This window comes from Dermacentor albipictus, chromosome 1 (genome assembly GCF_038994185.2).
Source record: "Dermacentor albipictus isolate Rhodes 1998 colony chromosome 1, USDA_Dalb.pri_finalv2, whole genome shotgun sequence".
Lineage (NCBI taxonomy): Eukaryota > Metazoa > Arthropoda > Arachnida > Ixodida > Ixodidae > Dermacentor > Dermacentor albipictus.
Window position 1 is genome coordinate 429,813,027 of NC_091821.1, and position 15,228 is coordinate 429,828,254.

At 46.7% G+C, this 15,228-nt stretch overlaps 2 protein-coding genes across 3 annotated transcripts in view; one reads left to right on the forward strand and one right to left on the reverse strand.

Annotated features, from left to right (window-relative positions):
* Ubr3 (Ubr3 ubiquitin ligase) overlaps nucleotides 1-15,228 on the forward strand; it is a 170,354-nt gene that overhangs the window by 128,766 nt on the left and 26,360 nt on the right. For both annotated transcript variants that reach the window (XM_070532285.1, XM_070532286.1), the window contains 3 exons: nucleotides 4,818-4,903; nucleotides 6,017-6,125; nucleotides 8,731-8,828. In XM_070532285.1, coding sequence (XP_070388386.1) covers nucleotides 4,818-4,903; nucleotides 6,017-6,125; nucleotides 8,731-8,828 — 293 coding nt within the window. The remainder of the gene's footprint in view (nucleotides 1-4,817; nucleotides 4,904-6,016; nucleotides 6,126-8,730; nucleotides 8,829-15,228) is intronic.
* LOC139054994 (tigger transposable element-derived protein 6-like) lies at nucleotides 11,155-13,152 on the reverse strand. The gene is made up of 2 exons (XM_070532703.1): nucleotides 11,650-13,152; nucleotides 11,155-11,555 (listed from the first exon to the last, which is right to left on the reverse strand). The coding sequence occupies exons 1-2, from the start codon at nucleotides 12,926-12,928 to the stop codon at nucleotides 11,155-11,157; spliced, it is 1,680 nt and encodes a 559-aa protein (XP_070388804.1). The 5' UTR covers nucleotides 12,929-13,152.

A 15,228-nucleotide genomic window follows, 5' to 3' on the forward strand; every position in this document is an offset into this window, starting at 1 on the left:
GCATTTCGATGGGGGCTAAATGCGAAAATGCCGGTGTACTTAGATTTAGATGCACGTTAAAGAACCCCAGGTGGTCGAAATTTCCGGAGTCCTCCACTACGGTGTGCCTCATAATCAGAGAGTGGTTTTGGCTCGTTAAGTCCCATAATTTTTTTTCCTGGCTTGTAGGCCTAACATGATTTAACTTGGCTGGCAAAGGCACGTAAAGTTCGTTACTCAAAATTAAGTGTAACAGATTGCTTGCTGCTAATAGAATAACCTCTAAATTGTTATTAAATGTGAAAACATGAAACTCAAAATTACTCTTCTTATCATAAAATGGTATATTTTATTTTAATATTCATACCACAGTCCACTTATAATGATAGCACATATAATAATATATTAGTTATAACAGTCAGGCGACTAAAGAGTATCAACTTATGCATTAGGGCTGTGAGACAAAAACCCATGTATTATCACCGCATATCAGATATAATCAAAATTTTGCTGTCTGGGTTGCGTTTTCCATGCAAAATAATCGTGAAATTTTAGTTGCTAAGTTCTCCTTAACCATGACAGGGTGAAAAGTTTGCTTATGCGTGTTTCTATCTGCTGTCATTATCGTGCAGCACGTCCTGCCTACGTGCCAATTGCAATAACCACGTAAAGCATCCACCCAAGATAGCGCCAGCTGCTTCGCGTCTGCCTCACCTGCAATCGTGCAAAGAAGAGAGAGAGAGAAAAAAACGCTGAAAGCGAGCGGCGCCTGCGCTCCCTTTCTGCTATCTCCCTCTCTCTCTCTCAGTGAGTACGGAAATGAGCTACAGAAGCAGTGGTAGGCGCGCCGACAAAGTGCAAAGCTGTATTGCTTGAGATGGAAGCTACAAATTTTGCCAGACTCAAAAAAGTATGAGCTCTTGCAATTGATGATGTTGACGATTCTGAAAACCGGGAGCACCATGATCATGAAGGCAAGAACCAGTGGCCATGCAGATCAATGGAAAAGACAGCCTTTGTGCGACAGGGCGAAACCACGGTGGGAGCCGCTGACATTGCCAAACTGTGGAAGCATGTAGCTGCTGCTGATGAAAGAGATGATGCTTCTGTGAAAGCAAGTGCAGATTTCTGACTATTTCAGCATGCTTAACGCTTGACACTCTGCTTAGTGGTACAGTAAAAGCTCGTTCATTCGAATTCCACGGGGATGCTAAGAAAATTTGAATTATGCAAAATTCGAACTAATGAAAGTCAGAGAAAAAAAATATCGCTCGGTTAAGGTGCGTATACTGTCCGACGTAGCGTGAGTGCGCGTGAGAACATGCTACGTCATGTTGGCGAGAACAGCATCTATAGTTCAAAGCACTGGCACAGCCAAAGTAACCGGATGCAGCCAACGTGACCCGACATGCCCGACGTCAAGATGGCTCTTGCTCCATCCGCGTGTTCGTTGCGCCGACTGCGCCGATGTGTGTGTTAGTTAGTGTAGTGGGCGCGGTCATGCACATCGCATGGCGCGAAAAAAAAAAAAAAAAAAGGTGCCCACGCTGCTTCGCCGAAAGTCGCAAGTAGCCATTCAAAGTGCCAGACGAGTTGGGGATCGTTCTGTGCATGCTCCGAAGAGAACAGCCGACGGCGTGTGTGTCGAAGTCTAGACGGGACAGCATTTCGGCTGGCGCAGTGAAAGCACCGTAGCGTGACTGGCCGCACGCGACACGCACCGACGCTTGCCGCAGGAACAAGAGCTGCTTTCTAAAATGTACTCTCGAAACGCACCACAACCTGCTGTGACGTCGGTCTCAGTTGTGCTTTCATAGATGCACCAGCTGCATGCTGCCGAGTTTTACTATATGCATAGGTGGCATCCAAACACATATCCCAGCGATGCTTTCCTTTGAGTAATACCCACAAATCTCAAAGGCAATGCTTTTTGTTACTGCGAGCGCTGACAAACATCACGGTTGCTGTGCTATGCACGTACCTGGTTCTGCTTCTTGGCAGAACACCTCGTAGATAAAGGACATAGCCTCCAAGATGTAGCACGAAAAGAAGGAAGAAAAAAAGATGCAGTTTCACTTGAAAGACGAAGCATCGATTGCAACAGCAAATTAGTAGACAGCCATATGGCGTAAGCATAGTGCTTTTATCGGCTGTATCAACTTGTAAATATTTGCTTGCTATAACTAAAATAGTAAGCCTTGTGTCAGCGCTCACAGCAAACATGAACGCATCACACCTGATGACTATGTACATGCGCTGTCAGAACACTGGCGTGAGAAAACGCAGCAACAGCAGCAAGCGAATGTACATTCATGCTGTCTATCGCTTCACTGCAAAGTGAGCGCTGAGAACACAAAGCACGCACAAAGCTAAGAGCCGCCAGAGCAACTAGACTCTGTCTCCAACGCAGATCGCCCTCAAGATACGGCTGCGCGAGCACGCACAGCCGCCACATGCCTAGTTGCAGCTGGAGAGAATGCGCCCCCCTGGCGCCTCGCAATGTTGGGTGCTTGTGCGTGGGAGAAGACAGTGTGCTTCACTTCGCATTCGTCCCTTTTGCACGGACGAGATCGAGCCACAGTTGTCAGCTCAAGTAACCCATCTTATTATAAGATCAGCTTCCACCAGCTAGCCCAACTTGCTGCTCTACTCGGTTCCCCTCACACTCTTTCACTCTCACATACACCGAAGGGTGCAACGCGATAGTGTTATCATCCTTGGAGTTTATACGGAACCTCAGGGTGACGCTGACACCCAAGCCGACGGCGGAAATGTGCTTGGAGTGTCCATATAGTTCGTATCGCAATAAATAAATAAATAAATAAATAAATAAATAAATAAATAAATAAATCCAGGCAGTCTGTGATCGTGTTTTTATTGTGAAGGTCTTGAGAGAGGGAGAGAACCGACCTGCAACAGATGGCCGCAGATAGAAAAAGCAAAGCTGCGCGGCGACGATCGTTGCCAACGTGCTCCCGTGTACTAGCACTCTTTCCATCCACATTGACGCGGAGTTCGAATTATTGATGGTAGTGTGGATTTCAATGTGAATTAGCGAGGTGTGTTATATACTGCTTTCAATACATTGTTGGACAGACCATGGTGGCTACTTCGAATTATCCAAAATTTCAAATTAACAAGTTGTGAATTAACAAGCTTTTACTGTATAAATAAACATTTTATTTTTTTGCAGCCTACTTTTGACATCAAATTTTTATCATAAGTGGCAAATTTGGTTTCGGAGCTACAAAGGTGTGTTTGGCAGCTTCTTTTTTTCGTAACGGCAGTCCAGATATAGCGATGGTCGGTTATAAAGATGGGATTTTTCGTTTGATGATCAGTTTTCGGTTATAACGATCGGTTCACATGCTTGCATCATGCACTTGCTCACCTTACACTAGAGTCACTGCATAGGCTCTTGTAGGGAGTCAGAGTGCCGTGTCTGTTTTCCAAACGCTACATGTGCCGCCATTCTGTGGTTGCTGTCACATGGAACTACAAAGCTTAGTAAAGAAGCCAGCTCACGAGCTCTGCTGCGAATGCCGTGCTGGTTTCAGTGCTGGTAAGGGCGTCAACATGTTGATTACCGTTAATCGTGTTCAGCGATGCCACAATGGTCTTGCCTCAGTATTTGCAGTAACTTTAGGCACATTCAGTCATCATTGGTGTTGTGCTGTGAAGAACTAAAACTGTTTCTTGTATTGCTATTAGAGGCGTGCATACAAACGTTTTGTACATTTGCCTTGTTTCCGTGTAATTTATCACAGATGGGACTATCGCAAGCATTCTTTCTCAAAGCTTATTTTACCTACATTTAATTACAGTGCTTACATGTTCTGTTTAAGATAAATGAAAGTGTGCCAACAAGACCAAGGCATAACCAACAAAGCACAGATGTGCAGTGCGACATCTGTATCCAAATAAAAACAGCATTGCCGTGGAGGTTTATCTGTGTAGCTCATGTGATGCAATTCAGCCTGCCAAACACCATTTTTGATGAGGAGAATTTCTTGTGTGCAATCAAGATTATCATTGCCTCGTTATAATAGTAACAATGAAAAATAAAGCGCTGAAGGTTCTTTTGACACTCATTAGCCTGGCTCCTGCAAGCATGAATAGTGGCTTTCCCTCATAAAGGATCGCAAGGTGGTGGATTTTTGCACAATTCTGCTCCCCATGGGAGCATATAGAGGTACACTACCCTACACAAACATGCTGTGCCATCTGGTATACCACTAGGTGAAACCCCACACATGGCCAAATAGCCAGTTTCCGCAAAATACTTCAGATAAAATTGATTCCCCTGGTGCATGGGTACTGCATAATTGTTGTTCTCAGCTGCTGGTAACAAGCGAACAACACCACACTTTGGTGACGTGTTTTTCACACGAAAGCAAGGTGGTGCAATATTGGCATGGTCTGACTAAGCTGTAAGATATCGTTTCCTCACGTGCTGGTCATTTTCGGTCCCTTTCCATGCAGAGGCATGCAAAATTAGCTAATAGCTAGTGAACAATAAAACTGGAGGTAGGTAGGCACGAGTAAGGGTGAGCAAGGTAAGTTAGCACTGTGGAAAGCTTTAGGTGCAATGCATTGCCAAGACTTCAGTTGGACATATCAAAGGCATCACTTGTGAAAGCACAAAAATAACTGGCTTCAAAACACAAGCTTGCAGAGAAACCAGCAATCATTTCTTAGTGGTGTGCTTTGTGCACTGTGTTTATGTGTGTATGCTTGTTTGTGCACGCATACAAACGTATGCAAGAAAAAAATTTGCAGTCAGCATGCTGCAGTAAGTGACTCTTGCTTGGCCTTCTTTTTGTGCCTCTGCATACCAGGACCAACCTAGAGGCGGAGATAGTGCTAAGGAAGCGAAACCTCTGCCTACCACAACCACAGCAAGTCAAGAAGCAGTCCTGTTTCTGTAAGTGCCGCATGGTCTGTTGTGAATTCTTTGTTTGTCCCAACTATTAGTGCATGAGTGTGTGGTTCTTCCGCACAGGAACATTTGCCACTGACTTTCCTGTCCGTCGTTTTGATCCCCAATCGACGTAGGTCCTGGGGCGTTTATAAAATAGGAAAAGGAAAAAACATGTAACGCTTCCTGCGACTAGTACAGTAAAACCTTGTTAAACTGTACCCGCTTAAACAGTAGTTTCGTTTTAAACGTAGTAAAGTGAAATTCCCGACTCCATGGTCATTGAACATAATGTGTTTTGTATCCACATAAACCATACCAGCTTATTACGTACGTATTGGTTAACACGTAGAGCTTCCATTTTTCATCATGCAAACATGGCTGTACGTCATTTCCATTGGACGGCCTGGCAGAACAACAAGCCTCAGAGATCAGAACGATGGCCTCCAAGCGCCCTGTGCGTTTGCGTGTGAAGCCACATCAACATCAACATCATTTCGGTGGCGTGTGGCTGTGCCATATGGCCGTGCCAGAAAGCGTTGTGGTGTCGTGCAAGCAAGGACTCACGTCTTGCCGAAGCTCAGATAAAAAAGGACACCGGGTGCTCAGCATAGAAGAAAAAATTAGACATTGTTCATGCTATCGAATGTAACACGAAGAAGTTAGTGCTGGCACGCGACATGAATCTGCTGTTGACTACGGTGTGTGGCATTTGGAATGTGAAGAAGTTGCCTGGCAGCACTGCTGAGACGGCGAAGAGATGTCGCCTATGAGGGTCAACTTTTCGCCATCGTTGCCTCTGTTGTTGCCGAAGTGTCGCCTAGCGACAGTGATAAGGATGACACGGAAAGCAACAGCACGGGCGATTAATACATATAGTATTCATTTGCTGATACGGATTTCATTGAAGTTTAAAATCTGTGCGTGATTCTGGTGCTTTATGCCTTCTTATTCTTTGCAATATTGCGCAGTAAGTTTTCATTCAAGAGGTGCTCTTGTGAGTAAAACCAAATGTAAACTCTTTGAAGGGTATTCCGAAGAGTTATTAGCTGATTCATCACTGTCTGCTGGGTCTTTTTATAGGCACAAGCAGCTAACGTTCCTTGCACGCATTTGCAGTGCCTTTGTTCCGGGTGCTGGCATTGCATGCAGACCGATGGATGGAGCGACGCCAAGCCCCCTTTTGGTCACAACTCACTGGCATGGTGCTCAGTGAGAATCTTACCAGGTAGCATGGCCATCGTTATCCTTCACCTATACCTTCCTCCTTCCTTCTGGGTGACTTGCATTATTGCAACTTGCCGATTCAGTTAATATGCTTCTTGATGTAATAGCTATGTTTGTATAAGCAAAGAGCAATTTGTAAGTCAGGAGCTGCTTGGAATTTCTTGACTGCCATCCAATTTTCCTGAAAGCTAGCATAAATCAGAACTGTATTCAGAAATGTATAGCCTGCTTTTGTTTTCGCAATATGCAGTATTATTTGTGGACCGCTGTCACGCTCACAAGTGTCTTTCACAGACAGACATGTCATGGCTGCTTTTGCACAGTTATAAACCCTCCAACGCTAAAACACAAAGCAGTTTATAACAGGGCCAACAAGAATTACCCAGTCTCTTTGCTTTTGCAGCTACTTACTTCACTGCAGCTTTCTTTTGTATTTGTTCTCTACTCGCAACAACCTTCGTTAGGTTTAAGTTGTAAATATATACCAATGCAAACACTGAGCAGCGAGGGACAAAGGTACTAGTGTAGGCTAAAAACAACTCACAGGTGTCCACGTTTTGTAACAGTTCTTAAAGAGATGTCGATCCCCACCCCTCACCTCTGCCCTAACAAGTGCTTTTGAGAAATTGACGTCTTTCTATTGGCAATTTAACATAGCAGAAATTACATCATATTCTTTCCCACTGTTGCATGGGACTGCTCAGTCCGAAGGTAGTGTCAGCCCAGTACCCTGGAGCTTGACCAGATATATCAACAGAGAAGGCCTGGGCATTGATAATTCAATGCGGAACAAAAACATGACGTTTACTTGCATTGTTATGTAACAACCAATCTTTTGAACAAGCTGCTCATGAAAGAAAGATGAAGGCTCGCCCACCGGCAAGGCATACTGCATTTTATAGCTTCCCTGAAGATTGTTGCCCAATAGAAGTAGGCAATCGTCAGCCGCAGCACATACTGTTCACGCTTGGTCATCACGTCTGGGCATGTCAGCTCGCTCTTCCCACACAGCATGTGACAGAGAGAGGGGGAGCAGGTTTCCCATTGGGGCACAAATGCGCACGCAAAAGCCTATCTGTGCAGACACAGGGGCTCGTTTGTGCTCACCGTTTGAAACGCACGGCTTTTGGTGTTTTTAATTGCGTCCAAAAAAGGTTTTCGTTGTCCGAGTGATAATTTAAAGCACTTTCAGTTATTCGTACCCGCATGGCAAGAATGTTTGTCCTGGAGGTAAGCTGTAACTGCACCATCTTTCCTACATTTGTTTACTCATCCATACCTGCCAACTCCGCCAATTTACCCGGGTGACTCTCAAATTTCAACCGATCCTCCAGATTTAAGGACACTGCTGTAAAGCTCATCAAGAATTGCACCATCGCAGAAGAAGAAAAAAAATATCTAATGCAGTGACAGGCATCGTAATTGTTATTAGGTGCCGAGTAGCTAGACAAGGACAGATTTAAGCATAAGCTATGTCTATGTAGGCAGAGTAGGCATAACTAATTTCACTTCAGGTCGAGACTTGCATTAGGGAGCGTTCCTGAGGCAAAAGTCTAATGTGCATGGCATAATGGCCAGTTACCTTTCGTTAGTTCTGCTGATGTACAGTACTGCTGTGCGGTTAAGCGTATTGAGGGTGAAAAAGGATCACTGTCACATAACCTAGTATGTGTTCCTGTAATTATACACCCTCACATGCCATCTCTGGTCACAGTACGAGCACCGAGACGTGTAGTAACTGTACAGGTAGCTATTCAGAGCTGTTTCTGACTCGTACCTAGAAAATGGCATGAAATAAAACCAGGACAAGAAAGACCACACAGGACAAGCGCTGACTGCCAACAAAACGCATTTATTCTATGTGTACACACATATAGTATACGAGGTGCATGGGAGGTGTGTACACATATTTTGTATGAGGTCCCAATGTTGTGCAGTGGCTCGTACGTTGGATAAACGGGTCATTGCCTTAACGACCGCTTGCACAGGTACACTAATAACCTCAAGTCTGAGAGTAAAAGCAATTTCGCCATTCATTGTACCAAATGTGGGCGCCTGCCTTTACTTCAAGAGGCACATGTTTTGCATCAATACAGAGACCTGCGAGCATGTGACACCTAGAAAGCTTTTTGTATGCACTCCAAGGGATCGTCATGTGTCAGTGCGCCTTCGTCCGGTTGACTTTCAAGGAGGTTCAGTATCTCAGTGATTGATTGTTCCGAATTTTTTGACGTCTTGACGCATGCGTAGTTAGAAGAGCACGAGCCCCTTCTCTTCCTTCCCCCCTCCTTGTTTCTTGGGAATATATATATGTAGACGTAGTTTTGGGCAATCAGCGCTCGTCCTGTATCGTCTTTCTTGTTCTGGTTTTATTTTGTGCTGTTTCTTTAGTTACGAAACAGTACCAACTGGCTGAGTTCAAACTCTTTTAAATTGTTGTTTCTGATGTAGCTGTGGCCCCCCCCTCCCCCTAAAAAAGAGCAATGTTTTTCATCCGCCCTCCTTCCCTCAGCAAATCGTTCGTACTTTGAGGCCCTCAGGTTGGCAGGTATTCTCATTCCATGTGTGTTTGTGATTTGTTGTTACATTTTATGTGTGCATTGCAGCCTGACACCCGTGGAAAGGAAGGTACCAGTGTTCGTGTGCGACCCTGCAGCTGTGCTGCTGGAACTCATGCTGGCCTTGCCTCTGGACCTAGAAAGAGGTAGGTTCAGGTCGCTTCTCTGTTAATGAAATCAAAGAAATCGAATAGAATTGGTATGGGAGATGAAGTTGTGCATCTGTAGCTGGCGCAAGGAATGCGCTGAGGCGAGCGTGTTAACTTAGAGAAGCCTGGAGTGGAGTGAGCTGTAGGTGTCTGGTACAAAAGTATACGCATCACCACAATCATTATGGGGAAAGCAATGGCAGGAAGCTATGGCAGCCATGCAAGTGATGCCTATATGGAAATGATAATTAGAAACTGGATTACAGGCAAACACCTATTTGTTATGGTGCACCTTGGCTTGACCCTTTTGTTGTGCGAGTGCCACTTATGAGTTAGTGTTTTAGCACTGGCTTTCTAGTACCTACAAATGCCTATTTCTGGTCCTTGTTCCTTTATATTGGTGCTTTTCAGATGCCCTTAGCACATGAAAATGCTTTTTTGAGGCACTCTTTTTGTTTGGAAAGCAAATTAATTTCTCTCCACAAGATCTGGCAGCATTGGCAGACACTGTTGCTAATAGCAATGCACTGGGAAATTTGACCTAGCAAATAGGCACTTGTATTGTTGATACTAGTAGAGCTGTTGAGAGCCTCTCGCCATGTGCCTGACGCTTGTTGACAATGCCAGCGAAAAAGTTCACCGAAAGGCTTCTTTGGCAGTGGACACACAACTCAGTTTTACTCTGTGAGCGGGGATTTCATTGAGGAAAGCGCAAAATTTTGAGAAAAGTGCTGTAGACTGTAGCTTAGAAAAACCATTGACTGTAGATTGCACTGCACGTGCTTTAAACGTAAGTGGGCAAAGTCTGCTTGAAGTACTGTCGAATGTATTATGCAGGTCTTTTTTTCGGTACGTCCACACCTTTTTTTGATTGTACAGAAACACCAGCCTATGGTGGCTCATCTACACTCTGCAATTGATGGGCTATAAACTCTGCCCCTCTGCATTTAACTGCCCCTCATTTTGCCCCATCCTGATCTTATAGAGCACAGCTCGTAGGCATCCATTCCTGCATTGAGCATCGGCGGACCTTGGCGTCGTACCTCGTAACCAAGCGCACGAGCACAGTGAAAGGTGATGGAGAACGTGGAGCGCAGTGGGAGATGTAAGACGAATGCACGAGAAGGAAATTGGAGGAGGAGGCTACAGTGAAAGCGTGAGGCGAAAAGGGGGAAGAGGAGTGAAGGGGAGGGGAAATGGCCTGCGCATGTGCCGAGTTGGTGGCGGCGAGGGCATCTGCAGCCACGTGGCCGTTCTCATCTGCGCTTCCGAGAGAGGGCAAAGGTGGCATGAGGTGGGGAGAGCTACGCTCGTCCACGGTACCAGCGTGTGTGACGGGGATCACTCCTTCTGCAAGGGGCGGTGACGAGTGGCTACTGTTAAGAATGGCGAGCCGCTAAGCAAGATTGCCACCTTGCCACCCGATTACGACAAGGGGTGCAAGACGCGCACCTCTCCCTCTCCGTCGCTGCAGCTGGGAGGCGTTCAAAGAAGCGGCCTTTGCGTTGGAATCCGCCGCCTTCCTCCAGCCCCTTCGACATTGTGACGGAACTAGTTCGGTGCGTGAACAATGATTCCGGAGTTCCCCAACGCGGAGCTGATTTGACACGCATGGACAAGCTGCCGCGGGAACGACGTATTTTTGTGCTTCTCACGGTTCGGAGTGGCACGGAACAACGAGCGACCCTCGAGCGGCAACGATAGTTCCCGGAACGGCACCCGCCAACGCCGTCGTCGGGCATCAGAGCGCGGTTGCCTTTGTGTACGTAAACTGTTCTGCAGAGCAGCGGCGCGTTGGTGATGAGTAAACGAACAGTCGCCGCGTCGTAGGACCGGCGTATCGAGTGTATAAAAACTGTGGTTGTGCGAATGCTGAGGGCACTTCTCTTGAGCAGTCATGTTAGACTGAGTCACTTCTCTCATGCAGTCATGTTGGACTGTTACTCATTTTCTCAAGCAGTCATGTTAGACTGATTTAATTTCTGTAAATAAACTCCTTTTCCTCGTTCTCGATGAGAAGCAGTTCTTCACTTCATCAACGATCTCAGCGTAAATAAGTTGGACGACGGCATGGGCCAGCTACCTCCGAATTCATGCCGTACTCCAATCTTGGCAAAGGAGCACGGACGATGGGATTGAGCCCCCAATCCTGACAACTGGCTGACAGCGGTGAGATGGACTTTGCGACATGGTGCTGTACAGTTGAATCCCGCTATAACGAAATTCACGGTGCACGAAAAAAAAATCGTTCTCGCGGAACTTCGTTATCGCAAAAATTTGACGTGAAACGCAGAAAGAATTGCCCAAGCAGCAGCAAAGGCGTTTAATGCCAAAAATCTGTAAGCTTGGTTTGCTTACGCTTCACGGCGAGCAACGCCGTCACGCGATTTTCGCACTCGGTCAGCAAACCCATTGCAACATCGTCGTCTCGGACAGCAACGAAATTCCTGATGACATCAAAAGCGTCCATCACCTGTACGGCGGTTGCCGCAGCCGGCGCTTCCTGTACGTCGTCGTCTTCTTCATCGGAAGAGTCCTTATCATTCCGGGCAGCTTTTATGATCTGCTCATCACTCACATCTTCGTGAACAACAACACAAGCGTCAGCGCCGATGTATTCGTCGAGCTCGAGATTAGGCGGCACGGTTCCTATTTCTCCCAGCGTTTTCCAGGCGGCCGCGATCCCCGGAGCCGGTGACGCCTCTTCGTCGTCGTCTGTAACGCCTGGTGTTAGGCCAGCAGAGTGTACGGGTTGGCAGGGTCCCACTACAGTTCTTTGACTTTGGGACCCTCGTCTGTATATTCGTCATGTAATTACTTTTGTTTTGGAACCAATAAATCTGAATCTGAATCTGAATCTGAATCTGTTGACCTTCGGCAAATCCGGCGTGCCTGAAACAGTTCACAATTACTGAGCGCCCCAGTGTGCTCCAGGCAGCAGACATAATCTGCAGTGCCACGTACAAGTCCACCTTCGTGTCTCGGCCGGTTTCAGTGTTAAAAAGCAGCCGCTGAATTAACCTCCCACGGTAAGCGCGCTTCAGGCTAAGAATCACGCCCTGATCGAGAGGCTGTAAGACAGACGTGCAATTGGGAGGGAAAAACCTCAGCTCCGTGTTAGTGAGCTTGACTTCGTCGGAGTGATGCGCTGAACAATTGTCCAAAAGCAAGCAAACTTTACGGCCCTGCCGCTTCATGTCGCGGTCGAATGCCATCATCCACTCGGTGAAAATAGCGCGGGTCATCCATGACTTGTTGTTCGCCTTGTACTGCACAGGTAGGCTACGAGTTCCCTTAAAACAGCGCGGCTTGGCACTTTTGCCTATGACTAACGGCGGACGCTTGTCCGAGCCATCCATGTTTGTGCAAAGCAGCACTGTGATGCGTGTTTTGCTGTGTTTGCCGCCGTGACAGCGCTGCCCCTTGAAGTCGAGCGTCCTAGCCGGCAACATCTCGTAGAATAGCCCGGTCTCGTCGGCGTTGTAAATGTCTGCAGGCGCGAAGTTGCTTAAAATTCCGGCCATGTTACTCGCCTTCCAAGCAGCTGCTCCGTCCACGTCTGCTGACATTGACTCGCCGCACAACACTTTTCCAACGATGTTATGGCGGGCCTTGAAACGGTTTAGCCAGCCAATGCTGGCTTTAAAATCATCAATGCCAAGTAGGCATGCATAGTTCAAGGCTTTCTGCTGGACGATGCTTCCGGACAGGGGGACGTTGCTGGCTCGTGCTTCCACAAACCACGCATGCACTGCTTTGTCCAACTCTTCATGGAGGGGCCGCGTCACCTTTTTGTGCTTCGAGGATGTGCCTGAAGCAAGTGCCATTCTCACGCTGTCCTTATTGCCTAGAATCGTTGACAGCGAACTTGCAGGAATTCCGAAGTCTTCAGCAATTGCCGCTTTCTTCCTTCCGCTTTCTGCTTGGGCGATTATTTGAGCTTTTTGCTCAAGGGAAAGAGTTTTGCGTTTTTTCACTTGCGTTGCCATCGTGTCCTGCGGATGAAAACTCGTCGTTGTCGAAGAGAAAGGCAGCGAGTGAACAACGCGACCACGACACAAAGCCAAAATGGCGGAACTGCAATCACGTGATTTCATGCTTAATGTGGCTTTGGATTTGACTTGGACTTCTCGCCAATAAAACTAGTTTCGGTTTCGATTTTGAACGCGAAAATTTCGTTGAAGCGGAAACGCTCTGCAAAAATGGTTCGTTGTGCAGAGAAATTTAGGCCATTAATTCTTATAGGATACTCGCGGGGAATAAAAAATTATTCGTTGTCGCGGAAATTTCGTTGTGGCGGTATTCGTTGTGGCGGGATTCAACTGTATCTGCGGTGAGTGCTTGGTTTTTGCTTTGACTCTCTAGGCTTCATTTTGTGGTTGTTCTGTTTAGAACAGTAGGGAAGCTAGATTGTTGTGTGTTAGCTAGGTTGTGTTTTCCTAGCTAGATTTAGAGAGCAGAATCAAGGCAGTAAAGCAGCAGTCATGGAGTTAAGGACACTGCTGAGGGACGAGTTGTTGATTGTTGGTGAGGAACTGGGCCTAGATGTACGCAAGGAAATGCTCAAATCGGAATTATTGGAGCTAATTTCCAATCAGGCCAGTGAGGAAGAGATTGAAATGGGAATGGAACTTCTCAAAAAGAGAGAGAAACAGGAAAGAGAAAGAGAAGAACGGGACAGAGAAAAACGAGAGAGAGAGGAACGCGATAAAGATCGCGAGTTTCAGTTAAGGAAAATGCAACTTGAACTTGAAAGCAAACGTTTGGAGTTGCCTCAAGGAAGTGAAGGCGCTCTGGGTCGATCAAGTGAGGCAGAATCGTACCGCATGGACAGGCTATTAAAGCCATTTGAGGTCGGGACCGACATAGGCTTGTTCCTAAGCAATTTTGAAAGGACTTGCGAGAAGATGAACTTCGGCCCGAGTACATGGCCACAGCGGTTGCTGTCTATGTTGCCGTGTGAGGCGGCGGAAGTAATCGCCAGACTGAGTGTGCAGGATGCATATGATTATGCAAAAGTTAAGGCTAGTCTCCTGAAGAAATACCGCCTTTCAGCCGAAGCTTTTCGGCAAAGGTTTAGGAGTACAGGCAAGAAAGATAGCGAGGGCTATCCGGAGTTTGCATATAGCTTAAAGGCCAACCTTGTCGAGTGGCTCAAAAGCGCGGAAGCGTACGACAGCAGAGACATGATCATTGAATGCATGTGTCTAGAGCAGTTTTACAAAACCCTCCCCCAAGCTGTGAAACTGTGGGTGCAAGACAGAGGTAATGTAAACACTGTGGAAAGGGCGGCTGTATTAGCCGAAGAGTACGCAACCCGTAGAAAGTTGAACGCCGAGGAGGGAAACTGGGACGGTCGAAATGGACCGCGGAAACCATTTCCGTTCAAAAGGGGTGCGCAAACTAGACGATCCGAGCCTGTAGACATGGCGGAAAAGCCCGCAGAAAAGAGCGAGGAGAAACTTAACGGAGAAACCACACAAAAAGAACAGAAAAGAAAATTCGAATCTTTTAGACCAATTCGCTGTTACAAATGCCACAAACTGGGACATATAGCTGTAAACTGCGAGAAGTCTAGCGTAGTTTTTTCCTACGTGGAGGAAAAAGATGAGAATATGGAACTTTTAAGTCCATATCTCCACAACCTGCAAGTTAATGGAAAACCATGCCGAGTGCTAAGAGACAGTGCCGCCACGCTGGACATTGTCCATCCGTCTTACGTGATGGTAGATGACTTCACCGGAGAAGTAGCATGGATAAAACAGGTTGTAGAAGAACACAGCATGTGTCTGCCCATGGCCAAAGTCAAAATCAGTGGACCATTCGGGGAGCTAGAGACTGAGGCTGCAGTTTCCAAATTTTTGTCACTGCAGTATCCCTACATCTTTTCGAATCGCTCGAATCAGTTACTGCGTGACAGAGGGCTCAAACTGGGAGAGGGCATAGTACAGGCATTGACCCGAGGCCAAGCTCGTAAGATCGCGGCGCTTTCGGCTGAAAATGCTCAAGCTCCTCCAGCTGAAGCAGAAAAGGGGATAGCTTCAATACCCGAATCCGAGCTAGGCCCGAGGGACAAAAGAACAGTTGAGGAGAGCCTGCCAGCTGACCAGCTCAATGAGAGCGTAGCACTAGAGTGTCAGAGTTCTAGCCTGCAGGAAGAGCAAGCAGACGCGCTCACAAGCGAGACAGGGTCGTTATTATCACCGGCCTCAAAGAACTTTGATCAACTCTTACGCGTGGATAGAGAGTCACTGGCAGCTGAGCAAAAGAATGATGAGAGCTTAGCAAAATTACATGACACAGCTAAAGAAGGCATTGCTAGGCGCAACGTAACGATACATGAGAGAGGAGGATTGTTGTATCGGCATTACAGAGATCGAAAGGGTAGGATTTTAGA

Excerpts from the sequence above, each read along its gene's own strand:
- LOC139054994 (XM_070532703.1), bottom strand. The coding sequence starts at position 12,928 with ATGAAATCACGTGATTGCAGTTCCGCCATTTTGGCTTTGTGTCGTGGT. Across the intron at positions 11,556-11,649 it reads TTATTGGTTCCAAAACAAAA|GCGTTACAGACGACGACGAA; the intron begins GTAATTACATGA and ends GCCTAACACCAG.